The sequence below is a fragment of the Tiliqua scincoides genome, chromosome 6 (assembly GCF_035046505.1).
Source record: "Tiliqua scincoides isolate rTilSci1 chromosome 6, rTilSci1.hap2, whole genome shotgun sequence".
NCBI classification, from domain to species: Eukaryota; Metazoa; Chordata; class Lepidosauria; order Squamata; family Scincidae; genus Tiliqua; species Tiliqua scincoides.
Window position 1 is genome coordinate 47,665,509 of NC_089826.1, and position 13,970 is coordinate 47,679,478.

Consider the following 13,970-nt stretch of genomic DNA (forward strand, 5'->3'; position numbering starts at 1 on the left):
ACAGTGCTGTAGTAGGAGCTCCCATTTCCTGAAAGTGTCCAACCAACGCTGCCACTGTTTATGAGCTGGTGGGCGTGAAGGAGCCAGTAGTGCCTGCTGTGGCTTGACAAGTGGAAGGAACATGGAGCCCAGGCTGTGACTCTCCAGGGGGCCAAGGACAGGGGGGCTGCCTGGAAGAGCCAGAGAGTGCCTCCTGCAAGTGAGGGAGAAGAAGAGGGGAAGCTGTGGGTGAAGACAGCAGGCACTCTCTGCCTCAACCAGCACCATGTTGTTCCCTGCTGCCTGCCACCTTCCCCGCCAAGGTAAAACCCCATTCAGTTCTATTTCTAGGCAGCCTGTGGTGGGAAAGGTTGAGGAGGTGGGGAATTTGCTTGACTTCCTCACCCAGGGATGAATTCTGTGTGTGGGGAAGGCTGTCACATCCTATATATACCAAGAACATGCAGTGGGTGGGGAGGCAGGTGAGGCAGAGCCTCCCTAGCGGAGTCCTTCGAAAAGCACCGCCACCGTGGGAGGCACCCAAGCACCCACGACCCATGCATGTTGCGCGTGGGTCATGGGTGCTTGGGTGCCTCCTGCGGCGCTGGCGCTTTTCGAAGGACTCTGCTGGGGAGGCTCTGCCTCACCTGCCTCCCCACCCACTGCACATCCCTGATACATACTTACCTGGGAGTAAGTCTTTTTAAACTCCTGAACAGACATGAGTAGGCTTGTACCCTAAAGCCTCAGCGTGCCCAGATGTCCTAACCACCAAAGAGAACAAGACACCCCAAAATGTTGGACATCCAAGAAAAATACAGGACATGACAAAGCAGCTGTTTTCAACACTATACTGTGGCACACTAGTGTGCCACCATTGCTCTGCAGGTGTGTTGCAGGAGCTTTGGGGAGGGTCATTTATTAATAGTGCCATTGGGGGATGTGAGCCCACCACCAACAGCATGATGTGCCTTGCCAGCTGTCAAAAAAAACCTGATGGTGTGCCTTGACAATCTTAGGGCGCAATCCTAACTCCTTATGTCAGTGCTTTCCAGCACTGTTTGACACCCAACTGCAGGATGCAGCACATGCCCCACTGGCACCGCTATGCCAGTGCTGGAAAGTACTGACATAAGGGGTTAGGATTGTGCCCTTAGTCAGTGTGCCGCGAGATGAAAAAGGTTGAAAATCACTGTGACAAAATTAAAAGCAAAATAAAAGTAAAAGCTAAAAACACTCATATATTGATTTCATATGGTTAATTAAAACACAATATTATGTATTAAATTTAAAGATACGTAATTTGTTACATATAGTTTATTAATTACAAGAAGACTATGCACCACCTGCTCACAGGGGAAAAGGGGAAATTTAAGTTCTTTTCCAGACAGGAGATTAAAAAAGAGAACACGTCATAGGATTGTACTGTGAAACAACTTGATATAAATATTTTCCTTTTCTTCCCTTCTCTTTAACTTAAAAAATATAATTTATTCAGCTTGAAATCTTTGGATTAGAAGTGCCCAGGGTTCATGCATATTAAATCTGAGTGTAAAAAAAGAAAGAGGTAGAAGATGAAAACAAAAGGTTCTTACTTCTATGTGTGCCTTCTTTTGTTTTCCTCCTTTCCTTCCTTTGGCTTCCACAGCTAACAACTGAGGGGATCTGTTTTTGTATATTCTGGTCTTAGGAAATCTCATCTTTGGGGAAGCCTAATCATAGCCTGTCTTCAGAAGAAAATGTAGTAGAGTTCGCAGGTGTCAGGAGTCTTAACTCAGAGCTGTTTTGATTATTTATTTATGTGGTTGGAAAGTTGTGGGCCCAGGGAAGTGTCGGAAAGTACATCCACAAGCCAAACCTGCTTTGTAATGATGACTTAGGTCTTAGAGTTTGATTGTAAGGCTCAGTTGGACAGTAGAGGAAGAGAAGTGACCTTAGTGCTGCGAAGAAAGGTCATGGGATTAGTCTGACAACAGGGAACTGGAATGGAAGTGCTCTCTTTCTGACAGTTTGGATTCATTGAGGCAAACTGGGTGCTGGCCCACTGCTGGTGTTTATTTCTTTAACAGTGCAATCCTATGCATGTCTACTCAGAAAAAAATTCCTTACATTCAGTGGGGCTTACTCCCAGGAAAATGTGTATAGGATGGAGCCTAAAGCTGTCCCTAGTGTAGGTTTCCCTTTTCGTATTCTTTTCTCTCCCTCTGCTGGTGAGAAGTAAAACTAGGGAAAAGGTGACTGGTTTGTAGTCTCTTACAAAACAGATTTGCTTGATCAGTCTTGTTGTGGAAGCAGAATGGGGATTCCTTTCCTGTTTATGTAATGATTATATACAGGCATGAAAAACATTTTGCTTCCATGTACGTTCCCAAACATTGGGAACAAGTTTGGAAGGAGGTAGGCAGAGGCCTAAATGTACAAAGGACAGGCGAGAGCTTGTTTATGTTGTTGTTGCTTGGTCTGTCTCTCCTTTTTACTGCCTAGTTGTAACCAGGTAGCCGATGGGCCTTACTCTGTATAAAGCAGGACCTTCCAAACCCCAGCACAGGGGTCAGATTCAGAGTTTGGAGTAATTCTTCTGTTCCCTGAGCAGAGCTTATTGTTCCACTGCGTTACTGCATAACTACCAGTAAGGGGGGGGGGAAGAGACTGGGACACTGTATAACAGGACAAGTGTCTCTGTCCCCCGATCTAACTAGATGTGGCAACACAGTGGAATGGTAAGCTCCGGTCCAGACGGGGACTGGTTTTCTGTTATGCAGTGGTAGCAAGTTTAGCGACTGCTGGTATAAAATATAGTTTGTATCGGTGATGTTTTGAGGTCCAAGGTTGGGGAGGCATCGTATGTGAGCTTAGTGACCCAGAAATATGACACCCCCACCAAACATCCAGGTTCTACATGTGTAATCACTGGGAAGGCTGAGTTTTTTCTGCTGCAGCTTCTATACAGGGAGAGATTAGCACTGTAGCAGAGGAGCGCTGAGCCTCTCCAGCAATCACATAACCACTCAGAAACTGGGTGGAGTGCATGTACAGTGTGATTCCTTGTGATTACACACACACCATCCAGTTTCTGAGTGGTTGTGTGATCATTAGGAAGGCTCCGGTCTCGTTTGCCTCAGCAGTAGTCTTGCAGCAGTTCAGCCTCCCCTGTGATTGCACAACCCCTTGGAAAGTGGGTGCAGTGCATGCAATCACAGAGGAGACTGAGGCTTGTTGTGGATAAGTGAGGCTCTGCTTCCCCTGACTGCATGTTCCTGGTTTGTACGTAGGTGTTTCTTAAAAAAAAGAAAATTAAAAATTGGGTTTTACTTATAATGCAGGCACTGCAGCTAATGCTGAGTCTATATTTTAGGAGTTGTGATGCTTGTCAGGTGTCTGTTACAGAGCATGATCAAGATATTAAGCATCTAGGTGGAAAGTTTGATGGTAGTGTCTTGCATAAACTTTCAGAGAAATTAATGGCATTATTCCTACACAGTATTCTGAATTTGCAAATTGACTTTTAAAAGTGATTGAATGAGTGGCCTCTTTTTGAAAATATTACATTGGGATTTGCCTCTGCTTTAACTTTTCTAGAGGTGCATCTTTGGACAGAAATGGACCTAAACACAAGTCATGGGAATTGTGGTCCCCATTTAACATTTTTTGGGTAGGAGATTTGTGCTCAAAACATTCTGCAAGGATATTGAATCTAAAGGTTGTTGTCCTTCAAGCTAATTTTCAAACTGCATTTATTTTAATGTTATTTTTGTTAGGACAGAAAACCATTTTAATCTGAAACAGTTCAAAAATGCCTGGAACACCCAGAGAGTTAAAGCATTCTGCTGTTCCTTGTTCTGACTGCAAATGAATGACTTGCAGTGTTGTAGGATTCTGAAGTTTGGAACTCAGGCTCTAGGAGAAATCTGTCAATTGTCTCGTTTGGTTTTATTAGACTTCTGTGAATCTTTTAGTGGCTCTCTTGAGTCCCTGAGGCCTAGTGATCTTGGGCATGTGGAGAAAAGCTACATAGCATGCCCACAAACCCAAAACAGAAAAGGGCTTGATTCATTACCATAGTCTATGAGTTTCGTGCCTTCACAGCTACATGCATTTCCCACATCACAATTGGTGTAGGCCTTCTTTCTGGATATGCCATGGGCACTGGCTTTTAGGCAGCATAGGCTGATCTCACCGGTACACTGAACTATGCATAGGCTGGTTCATCCTCAGAAGCTGTCTAAAATAGATACTAGTTATTAAGTGGTGCAAGTAAAATTCAGAAACTAATCTAGCAGTTTTTCTTCCAATAAATGAACTTTAAATCTGACTCTAATGGCTGTAGAACACATCAGACTAATTGCAGGTTTTGTGTGTCACCTTCTCTGGATTGTGACTGTTGCTCCAAATAGGTTTGTGTAGAGTACTGCAGATATTGAGGGCTATGGCAAAGCTGCAAGGCATTGTTGGAACCTGGAATGATGTGAGGATGCTCTCTGATTTTCTGCTGTTTGACAGAGCATAAGATTTCTGATAGAAGACAACAAGAAAACAGGAACTAGAGCTGATATGGGGCCAATATTAATGTACCCGTTACTACTCCATAAAGCTGCTCACATTGACTGTATACCATTTATGAAGTTTGCAATGTACAAATTGATTATAGGAAAAAGCTTGCTCCTTTGGCAAAACTATAGAATTGCCAAAAAAAACTAAATAAGACACAGATCAGTTTTATCTCTTTCCAACAGCACGTCGTTGTCTGAATGCCTTGAAGTCAGCAAGAAAAGATAGTCCTCTGCCTTTATCTGTAGCAAGATGGACTTCCTCTTCCACTGTGCCTCGTATCACTACCCACTATACAATTCACCCCAGGGACAAAGACAAACGATGGGAAGGTAAATGCCAAACACTTAAATACAATGTATAGCAATGCTTCCCAAACTCCTACAAGGGAGGTGGGGGGCACTGTAAATTGTGGTGGGGGAGAGGGAAAGGCAGCGGCATGATCCCCAGGATCGCTCTGCTGGCTGGGGCAGGAGGGTTTTTTTCACATACCTGCAGCCAGCACTGTAGTCCTGGGAGGTCTGAGGAGCTCTCCACAGGGCTTCCTGAGTATCTAAAGTTGGACACTTCTGGTTTGTCACATAAACCAGAAGTGGCCATTTTTTTTCTTTTTTTAAAAGACTTACAGAGGCTTAGGGAGCCCTGCAGAGAGCTCTCCAGACTCCCTAGGACTGCAATGCTGGCTGCAGGATAAGCAGAAAAACCCCTCCTGTCCCCAGCAGTAGCATGATCCTGGGGATTGCATAGCTATCTTCCCCCCTCCTGATAAGTGCTTCCCTGGCTGGTGGGTCATGACCTACCAGTTTGGGAACCACTGATATATAGCATTTGTAGAATAATCAGGCTTGTAAACAGCTACTTGTGACTTAGGCTGCAGTTTGATACTTCCTTCCCTTAAATTAAGCCCCATTGCATTGCATACAATGCCTGTTTTCACTCTGCATCGCAGAACCCCTTACGTTTAGCCCTTAGGACTGCACCTTAATTAGTGTTTTTAATCCATAGAGTGTTTAATAGTAGTGTGCAGAGCATGGGCGTATTTCACATTTATCAAAACCAAGGACATTCATTTGGGATTTGTAAATTACGTTGACTAGTTGGCTCACTTACCATAGATACTTGCATCTAAGGTGAGAAATTTTTACCAAAATATCCAGCATAGATTGTCTCCTTGTTCTATCTGTGAGTCACTCAGGGGCCAGGGGAGTTCAGGGGTGTTGTGGCAGCCCAGAGAAGCAGCAGGCACAAGCTCACCCTGTGCAAAGTCCCTCTGGCTGACCATGCTTTGTCTTTCCCAATGCAACTAGCCTGCATGTGACTCGGCAGGCAGGTAGACTGCTGCTGGGTTTTTAAGCCTGCCATCTATAAACTCAGTACAACTAAAGATCGGGGGGGGGGGGGAATTCCCCTTCTTCCTTCCTGGCTGTTCTATTACACAGAAGGAGGGAATGGCACACAGTACTGTCTAAGCACCTTGTTAATGTCTTCAAAAACAGTGACTCAGAAACAGTGGCTCAAATTTTCCCCCCTTTAGTCAGGCTCTGGGCAAGCTGCAGCTCCTCCTCACAAGCACCATTTCCCAAGTTTTACCCCTATTGATCCAAGGGTCATGGAATACTCCATGATTTTTGGCTGAAAACCTGCCCCCAACTTATCTGGGAGACTGAGTTATACTCGAGTATCAATGGTAGTTCTTTTATGTCCAAGGTGCTGAATGAGCTATTTTTTATTGATTTGTTTTGATTTGTAATCCGCCTTTCTCCCCAAAGGGCGCCCAAGGTGGCTAACAACAATAACACTATAGTGCTAAGTTATCATACTGCTTTGCTAACTTGTGTGAGGTGGTGCCACTAAATAATATAATTGCTGCTTGTCAGACCCACAATTCAAAATGCATTTATGAGTTAATCTTCAATATTGGTCATTTTAGTTCAACACAATACAATTTTGGCACTTTAGGACTGTCACTGATCAGACTCTGAGTTGATTTCAATAGAATAATGTGCCACACGCAGTGTTTCCTTTAAGCTGCAAGGTTGCATGGTCACACAGCTCAAAGTCCTAGGTAGGTGAGCTCCCGACAGCTCAGAGCTAGGCATACCCAGAAGTTTGGCAACAGTGTATCACCAAGTGTCCAGAAATGCCACAGAGCTCTGGCTTGGACCCCTGAGAGGGATTGTTGACCGCATATCTAATCTCTTTTATCTTTTAAAGGGGTGAGCATGGAAAGATTTGCAGAAGAAGCTGATGTTGTCATAGTTGGAGGAGGTCCTGCAGGTCTTTCTGCAGCTATTCGACTCAAGCAGTTAGCTGGTGAACATGGCAAAGAAGTCCGTGTGTGCCTGGTGGAAAAAGCTGCTCAGCTTGGTGCCCATACACTTTCTGGAGCTTGTCTTGAGCCACGTGCTTTGGAAGAACTTTTCCCAGACTGGAAAGAGAGAGGGGTAAGACTGCTTAACTGTTGTAAGCTTTAGCTAACTCAGCTTTAGTACCTAGTAATGAAAGGAAATTACTTGCCTAGTGCAAGCCTATGTCTATTCAGAAGTAAGTCCCATTGACTTTTCTCCCAGATAAGTGTGCATAGGCTTGCAGCCTATTTATATTTGTGTCTTCCTGAACAGTGTGGATGAGGAAGTACCTGTGAATGATAAGCATTATAGAGAACACTGGGACTTCAGCAAACCAGCAAAATCTTTTAGTACACATCTTTTTCTAGTGAGGCCCTGCAGTAGGGTGCAGTTTCCCTTTTGACAATTTATTTTCCTCCTGTTTATGTTCACCTGGACACTTTGAATCTAGGAAAGAGGGTAAGAAAAAGGGATTCACTCTGATCTTGGTTCACCTTTTTGATGGTACATATCACCCTTGAATCTTCTGTGCTTTCCTTTTTCTTTTCCAACTCCATGTCTATTTTGTTATGAAAGATTATTACAAAAATGCCTGCTCTAATTTAATGTAGATCTATTTTAGATTTAATGTAGATTTGATTTAATTTAAATCTATGATCTGCCTTAAGAAGGAGCTTGCAATTTTCTTTATATAGCTCTACCTTTTTTTCTTTTTCTATAGGCTCCACTTCATACTCCAGTAACAGAAGACAAATTTGGAATATTAACAAAGAGCTCTAGAATTCCAGTTCCTATTCTTCCAGGTATAGTATGTATGAAGAAGAAAAACTTTTCATGCAGGTCTTCTGTTTGGATTGTGGCATAAAGTGGCACAATAAGCTATTCTTTCATTCAAGAAAATTGAATATAATGCATTTTGGTATTCAAACACAGTTAAGCCAGCTTCACTATGGTTCATAAGAAGCTGGGGCCCATACCATGTTGCTCAAATTCCTGGGATGAAACCCTGCACTGGGCCAGCAATGGGTAGGGCCAGCAGCAGTGGCTTCTCCTGCTCTCCATGGTGGGGGTGGGGAATCTTTGGCTGCTGACCAGTACTGTGGGGTTCAAGAGCTGAGCTCTGATACTGTTCCTGTGAGTTGAGAACAGGGTTATAAATTGACAGTCATGCAGGTGCTTGTGGCTTGTAAGAATCTTCTCCTAGTAATCAGACAGAAAGGTCTTTGTAAATTGCTGAAGAGCTGGCTCTTTCAGGCTATTACCAGTATTTATTTAAAACATTTGTGCTGTGCTGTCCAGGCTCCTAGAGTAACTTACACAAAATCAAGCAATGGGAAATTATTATTACAGAAAAAGTTGAAGGAGAGAGGTGAGAGAATATGCCTTGTGGACTTTTCTTTCTTCTCCTCTTCCCCCAGGTCAGTTGGTGTTTCTACAGCCACTGTGAGGGAGGGGGCACAGTCCACACTTACAGAAGCACTAGTTGGTGTTCGTGGTGGTAATGGTTCTTTGCCTTGCTGGCTTTCCTTTCATCTCTTCCAAACCCTCACAGCAGTTGATGGTTCTGTGGCCACCCTGAAGGGAGGCATAGGCATAGCCCAGGCTTAAAGTAAAACAGGTTTGTTAGCATAGAGCAGATAGACTAGTAAAGTATGTTGTGTGCTAGCTGGGTTTGTGGCTTGTTCACAACACTGAGAGTTGTATAAGTCAGTCATAAAATATAAGCAGATTGTGCTATAAACATAGAGCAGTTGCAGAAAATGGTGAATGTGGTAAACTTTGAACCAGACTTGATAGTGTTGTTCAGTGGTGCCCAAACCCCGGCCCTGGGGCCACTTGCGGCCCTCAAGGCCTCTCAATGCGGCCCTCAGGGAGCCCCCATTCTCCAATGAGTCTCTGGCCCTCCGGAGATTTGTTGGAGCCCACACTGGCCGGATGCAACTGCTCTCGGCGTGAGGGCAACTGTTTGACCTCTCGTGTGAGCTATGGGATGAGGGCTCCCTCCACTGCTTGTTGTTTCACGTCTGTGATGCAGTAGCAGCAGCAAAGGAAAGGCCAGTCTTGCTTTGTACAAGGCCTTTTATAGGCCTTGAGCTATTGCAAGACCTTCATTCATTCATATAAGTTCATCTTTAATATATTCATGTTTGTAAACTTTTGTAAATTTATTCAAATTTCAAATATAAATTAATTCTTTTTCCCCCGGCCCCCGACAAAGTGTCAGAGAAACAATTTGGCCCTCCTGCCAAAAACTTTGGATACCCCTGGTGTTATTTAATGAACTCAGCTGTGATGTATTTCTTCATTTCTTTTTTAACTAGGTCTTCCAATGAGTAATCATGGAAATTACATAGTCCGCTTAGGACATTTTGTATCCTGGCTGGGTGAACAAGCAGAAGCATTAGGTGTTGAAGTATATCCAGGTTATGCAGCAGCAGAGGTAATGGCACAGCTGTTGCCATTTATTCTAATGTGAATCCATGAGATTGGTTGTACATTCAGTATAGTATCTAAAATGGTTTAAAATCTATTAGAGTGGTTTCTTCAGCTGGTTTCAGAAAAGGTAAGCACTGAAAATAAGGCCACATCATGTATACAGAATTGCACCCTTAGGAATTTCCTTCATATAGTTCCCTGATTTTTCATGCATATATCAAACTAGAAATAACAATAATTTGTATTAAGCACCGACAGTTAGGTACTGTACAAAATTATAAAATCTCACTGCTTTGCCTAAAGGCTTAGTCCAGGGGTGTCAAACATAAGGCCCAGGGGCCAGATGCGGCCTGTGGAAGCTGTTTATCTGGTCCTCAGGCTCTCAGCTGCTGAGGCGTGCTGAGATGTTACTGCTATAAGGACAGCCCACATGAAAATGGGGCTCTCCCATAACTTGAAATATGATCAAGATTTGTGTTGTTTCTCTTCTGTCATTTGCAGCTAATGAGTTTCTAAGTGAAAAAGTGCTTATTTTTGGTTATGACCTGATTAATGACATCATTTCCTGCCTAATGACATCACTTCCAGCCCTCAGCAGGCACCATGAATGCTGTTCGGCCCTTGGTGTGAAACGAGTTTGACACTCCTGGCTTAGTCCAAGGATGGCTCCATAGGTGGAGTCTTATGGGGCATGTGGCAGGGGCTCAGAGCCATGCCCAACCAACCACTGAGGCCATGACTGTCTGCTGCTGCCCCACATCAGAGCTCAACAAGTTAGGGTCCATGGGGCACTTACTGAGTAATTATGGTGGTGTAGCAGACAATCTTCTTCTTGTCCCAGTTGCGTTTTGCAGTTCTCAGATTCCCATCTTCACTGGGGACCAAGAATTGTTCAGTAGCACTGGGGAAAGAATTAGTAGGCCTGTTACTTGAGTGCCCAGACAATTTAAGTGGGAACTGGGTAATAGATGGATGAGAGTCCATTGCTGCCATTATAGCTGCTGATGACAGAATGAAAGAAGACTAGCCTCTGTCTGCTGCTGCCTGGTTTCCAGGCAGTATGAGGGAAAGCTGGTGTATGCACATACTTTCCAAAACATGGGAGGAGCCTGCCATTGAGCCAGGACCTCTCAAAATCTGGATCCACCACTGGCTCAGGGCCGAATCCTACTCGGTGTGCGCGCACATAAGGCATGTTTGCAGGCCCTAGCACTGGTGCTCCGCCAGTGCTAGCCCAGCACTGGCCGGCGCTGGGCTAGTGCCGGTGGAACACCAGAGCTCTACCGCTCAGCAGTTGCATGGACCACTGAGCAGCAGAGAGGTAGGTGGGGGCGTGGGGGGAGGCAGGGAGGAGGCATTTTGGGGTAGGAGAGGGTGGAGAGAAGGTGTGCAGGAGGGAGCAGGGCAGGAGGGAGTGGAACCAGTGGAGCTTTGCCCAACCTGGAGGCTCTTCATTCTACGCCGACCTTTGGGTCATCATAAACTCGAGTAACCCCATTGCGGGGCTACTCGGTTTACCCAGGGGAAGGGGATGAAAGTCCCCTTCTCCTGAGGAGGAGGCAGTGGCTGCCTGGAGTGTGCTGTATGCAGCAGTGGTGCATATTCAGTGCCACTACAGCCCCACATGCCAGGCAGTTCAGGATTGGGCTGTCAGTCTAATAAATCCAATTGAAATAACAGATCTCTGGTGGTTCCACAGGTTCTGTTCCATGAAGATGGCAGTGTGAAAGGGATTGCCACAAATGATGTTGGCATCCAAAAGGATGGGGCACCAAAGGTAACTGTGTGCTTACTTTTTAACAAATTGTGGTTTTCAGCCCATCACATCCTTATAAAATGGATATTGTAAAAGAGCTGTTATGTGCTTTGTGCTAAAAAAAAAAAAAAAGTCAAAGTATTTCAGGCTGTGGTAGGCATTTAAATAAACACAGGAGACTATACTTAAAAGACATGGGACAAAGTTCTCAAGTTTAGGTCAGCACAGTCATTGTATTGCCACAGAGATTATATTATGGAAGACATTGTTTGAACAGAGATATGAAGGACTTTTGGGTGTAGCATTCTGCCATAAGGTGCCTTGAAAGATATAAGAATGTCTCTAGAAGAAAAAGTAGGTAATCTACATATGCTTCATTTTAGCATTGGATATAATAAAGAAAAATGCTGTAGAAGTCACATTCATTTTGTGCTTGCATTCCCTTCAGTGCTACGTTTGTGATGGACAGCTTTTGGGCCCTCTCCTGCCCCACAGCAGCTTTTGAAGCCACACTGGCACCTACCATCTTTGTTTACCTACAATGCAATATCCCTGCCCCTGCTCTTGCATCACTGGATGCAGCAATAGGTTTGGGGCATGTTTTATGAGTAATAAGCAAGAATGGTGAACACCACCATGGCTGCTGAAGAGCATTCTGGTCTTCCACTGCCACAAGTTTTCCTTGACAGTGGCAATTGCTCGGAACTGTTCTTAATGACCATCTTCTTTTGTTCACTGGGGCCTCAGGGGTTGGCAGTGTTGGCAGGACTGTTAAAGTCCTAGGCTCTTGGCCAATGCCCCAACTGGCTGACTCCTGATGCCACCCCCTACTTCCTTTTCTCTATTGTCTCTCCTGTGGCAAATATTAGATTGTAAGCCACTTGGGATAGCAACCTGTCCTGTAGCCTGCAAAACACTCTGATGGTGCACTCTGATGGTACTTTATAATAATACATAATTGTAAATAAATACGTTTCTTTAGTAGACCAAGCCAGTGGTGAGTTATAGAACATGCACAAGAATGGTGGAAATGCTCATTTTAGTGTGACTAAGGACCAACATACTTGGTGTTGTAAGAATCCTTGCTATCTTTACAGGCTTGTTTGTAATTCTAATTGTCATAGTATGAGAAGGAGCTAAGACAAGCTGGGGCTTGTGGTGGACATGTGCTGGACATGTGCTACAGGATATACAGGCCAGTTTTAGTGTCTGCTTCATGTGTATGCCCTTCACACTTCATAGCATTTAGCACTTGCAAATCTGGTGTACGCATGACAGGTACACTTGTTGCATCAAGTCTGATTGGCCCCAACACAAGTAGGAAAAGAGTGACTATTTTCTCTTTTCAGCAAAATGTGTTTAACTTTACATTTATGGCTTCTTTACAGTGTGGCACTTTGAAGGTGTGCCATACAAATGTTCAGCATCACTTTGGGTTATGACTTCCCAAACAAACTGTATTTGTACATCTATAATGTACGTAATGACAGTATTTGGTCTTCTGTTGCAGACTACATTTGAAAGAGGTTTGGAACTGCATGCCAAAGTCACAGTGTTTGCAGAAGGGTGTCATGGTCATCTTGCAAAGCAGTTGTACAATCATTACAATCTGAGGGACAACTGCCAACCCCAGACTTATGGCATTGGACTTAAGGAGGTATTGTTGCTTACAATATAAGATTTACGCTAGAAATACTGTAATTTGGGTGTATTAGTTACTTCTGAGGACATGTGGTATATATTGTACAGTACTTTGTAATGGCTGTGTGCACTGTTTTCAGTATGCAGGTTGTATGAAAAGATGTAAGAAACTACTAGCTAATTTATTGACAGTGCTTGACAAGCAATACTGTTGCTTTACTCAGTTGCCCCTTGATCATTTCTTTAGTATTGCAACTAAAGGAGTTTTGCATTTCTCTTGCTATATCTCTTCAACACACCTACTTGTAGCATTTTTGTGGCTGAATTTGCCATACCAGGTTCAGTGATAGCATTCTTTATTCTGTGTAAAAACCATGAAGATTTTTTTAAAAATACATTTTCATTAAAAAGTTCTGGCTTGTAAACAGTTTCCAATTGAGGTATCCAAATGTTTCTTTTTAAGGTCAACCTTTAGCCTTAATTGACTGTGTCCCTGAGTAATTCGAGAACCAAGGCACAGCCAAGTTGGAAAGATTTTCCAGGTATTATAGGGCTGATTGTAGGCCCCATCTCTATATTATGGCTGTTTTGTTTTACTGTTGTAGGCTAGCTTGTATTCTAGTGGCTAAAAATGTGGTGTCAGAATCATGTTTATTATTCTTTTTCATGGCAGTGATACCTATTTGAAGTAAACAAAATGATGTTTAGAATTGTCTAATAGCATTTATAGTTATCTTAGTAGTATGCATGTGAATCATATTTTAAGCTGTCTTCTGTCATAAAGACAGGGTTTTTAAAATGTTGGTGAGCTTTTGGTAGAACACGAACCATAGGTGTACACATTTGTTGTGTATATGCAAAGTTAGGCAAAAATGGCTTAAGTCAGAGAATTGTATCTGAAAGTCCTATCTGAAGACTATGAGCTTCATAAAATGGCTTTCCAGTATGTTGTGTGTAATCTTTGACTTTGGTAATAGAACTCTTCTCTGATTCAAACTTTTAAAAAAATTTATACTCAGTCATTGGTATGCTGCAAAATTCAGTATTTGGGTTGCAAATACAAGTAGATAATTAGTATTCAGTAAGGTTATCAGAAAGAAGTTGTATTTTATGCCTAGAGAATATTCCATGTACAAGACTGCTTCGGCTTCATTGGTAGTTCAACTATTCATTCCGACCAGTAGGTGATATGTGAAACCATGGTAGTGATATAAGGTATTTGAGCATTTAAAAAACAAAAACCATTTTAATTGTAACTAAAT

At 43.3% G+C, this 13,970-nt stretch overlaps 1 protein-coding gene across 1 annotated transcript in view; it reads left to right on the top strand.

Moving 5' to 3' along the window:
- ETFDH (electron transfer flavoprotein dehydrogenase) overlaps positions 1-13,970 on the top strand; it is a 25,242-nt gene continuing 11,272 nt past the window's right edge. The window contains exons 1-7 of the mRNA XM_066631671.1: positions 1-302; positions 4,713-4,859; positions 6,742-6,971; positions 7,597-7,678; positions 9,197-9,315; positions 11,011-11,088; positions 12,578-12,724. Coding sequence (XP_066487768.1) covers positions 266-302; positions 4,713-4,859; positions 6,742-6,971; positions 7,597-7,678; positions 9,197-9,315; positions 11,011-11,088; positions 12,578-12,724 — 840 coding nt within the window. The 5' untranslated portion in view covers positions 1-265. The remainder of the gene's footprint in view (positions 303-4,712; positions 4,860-6,741; positions 6,972-7,596; positions 7,679-9,196; positions 9,316-11,010; positions 11,089-12,577; positions 12,725-13,970) is intronic.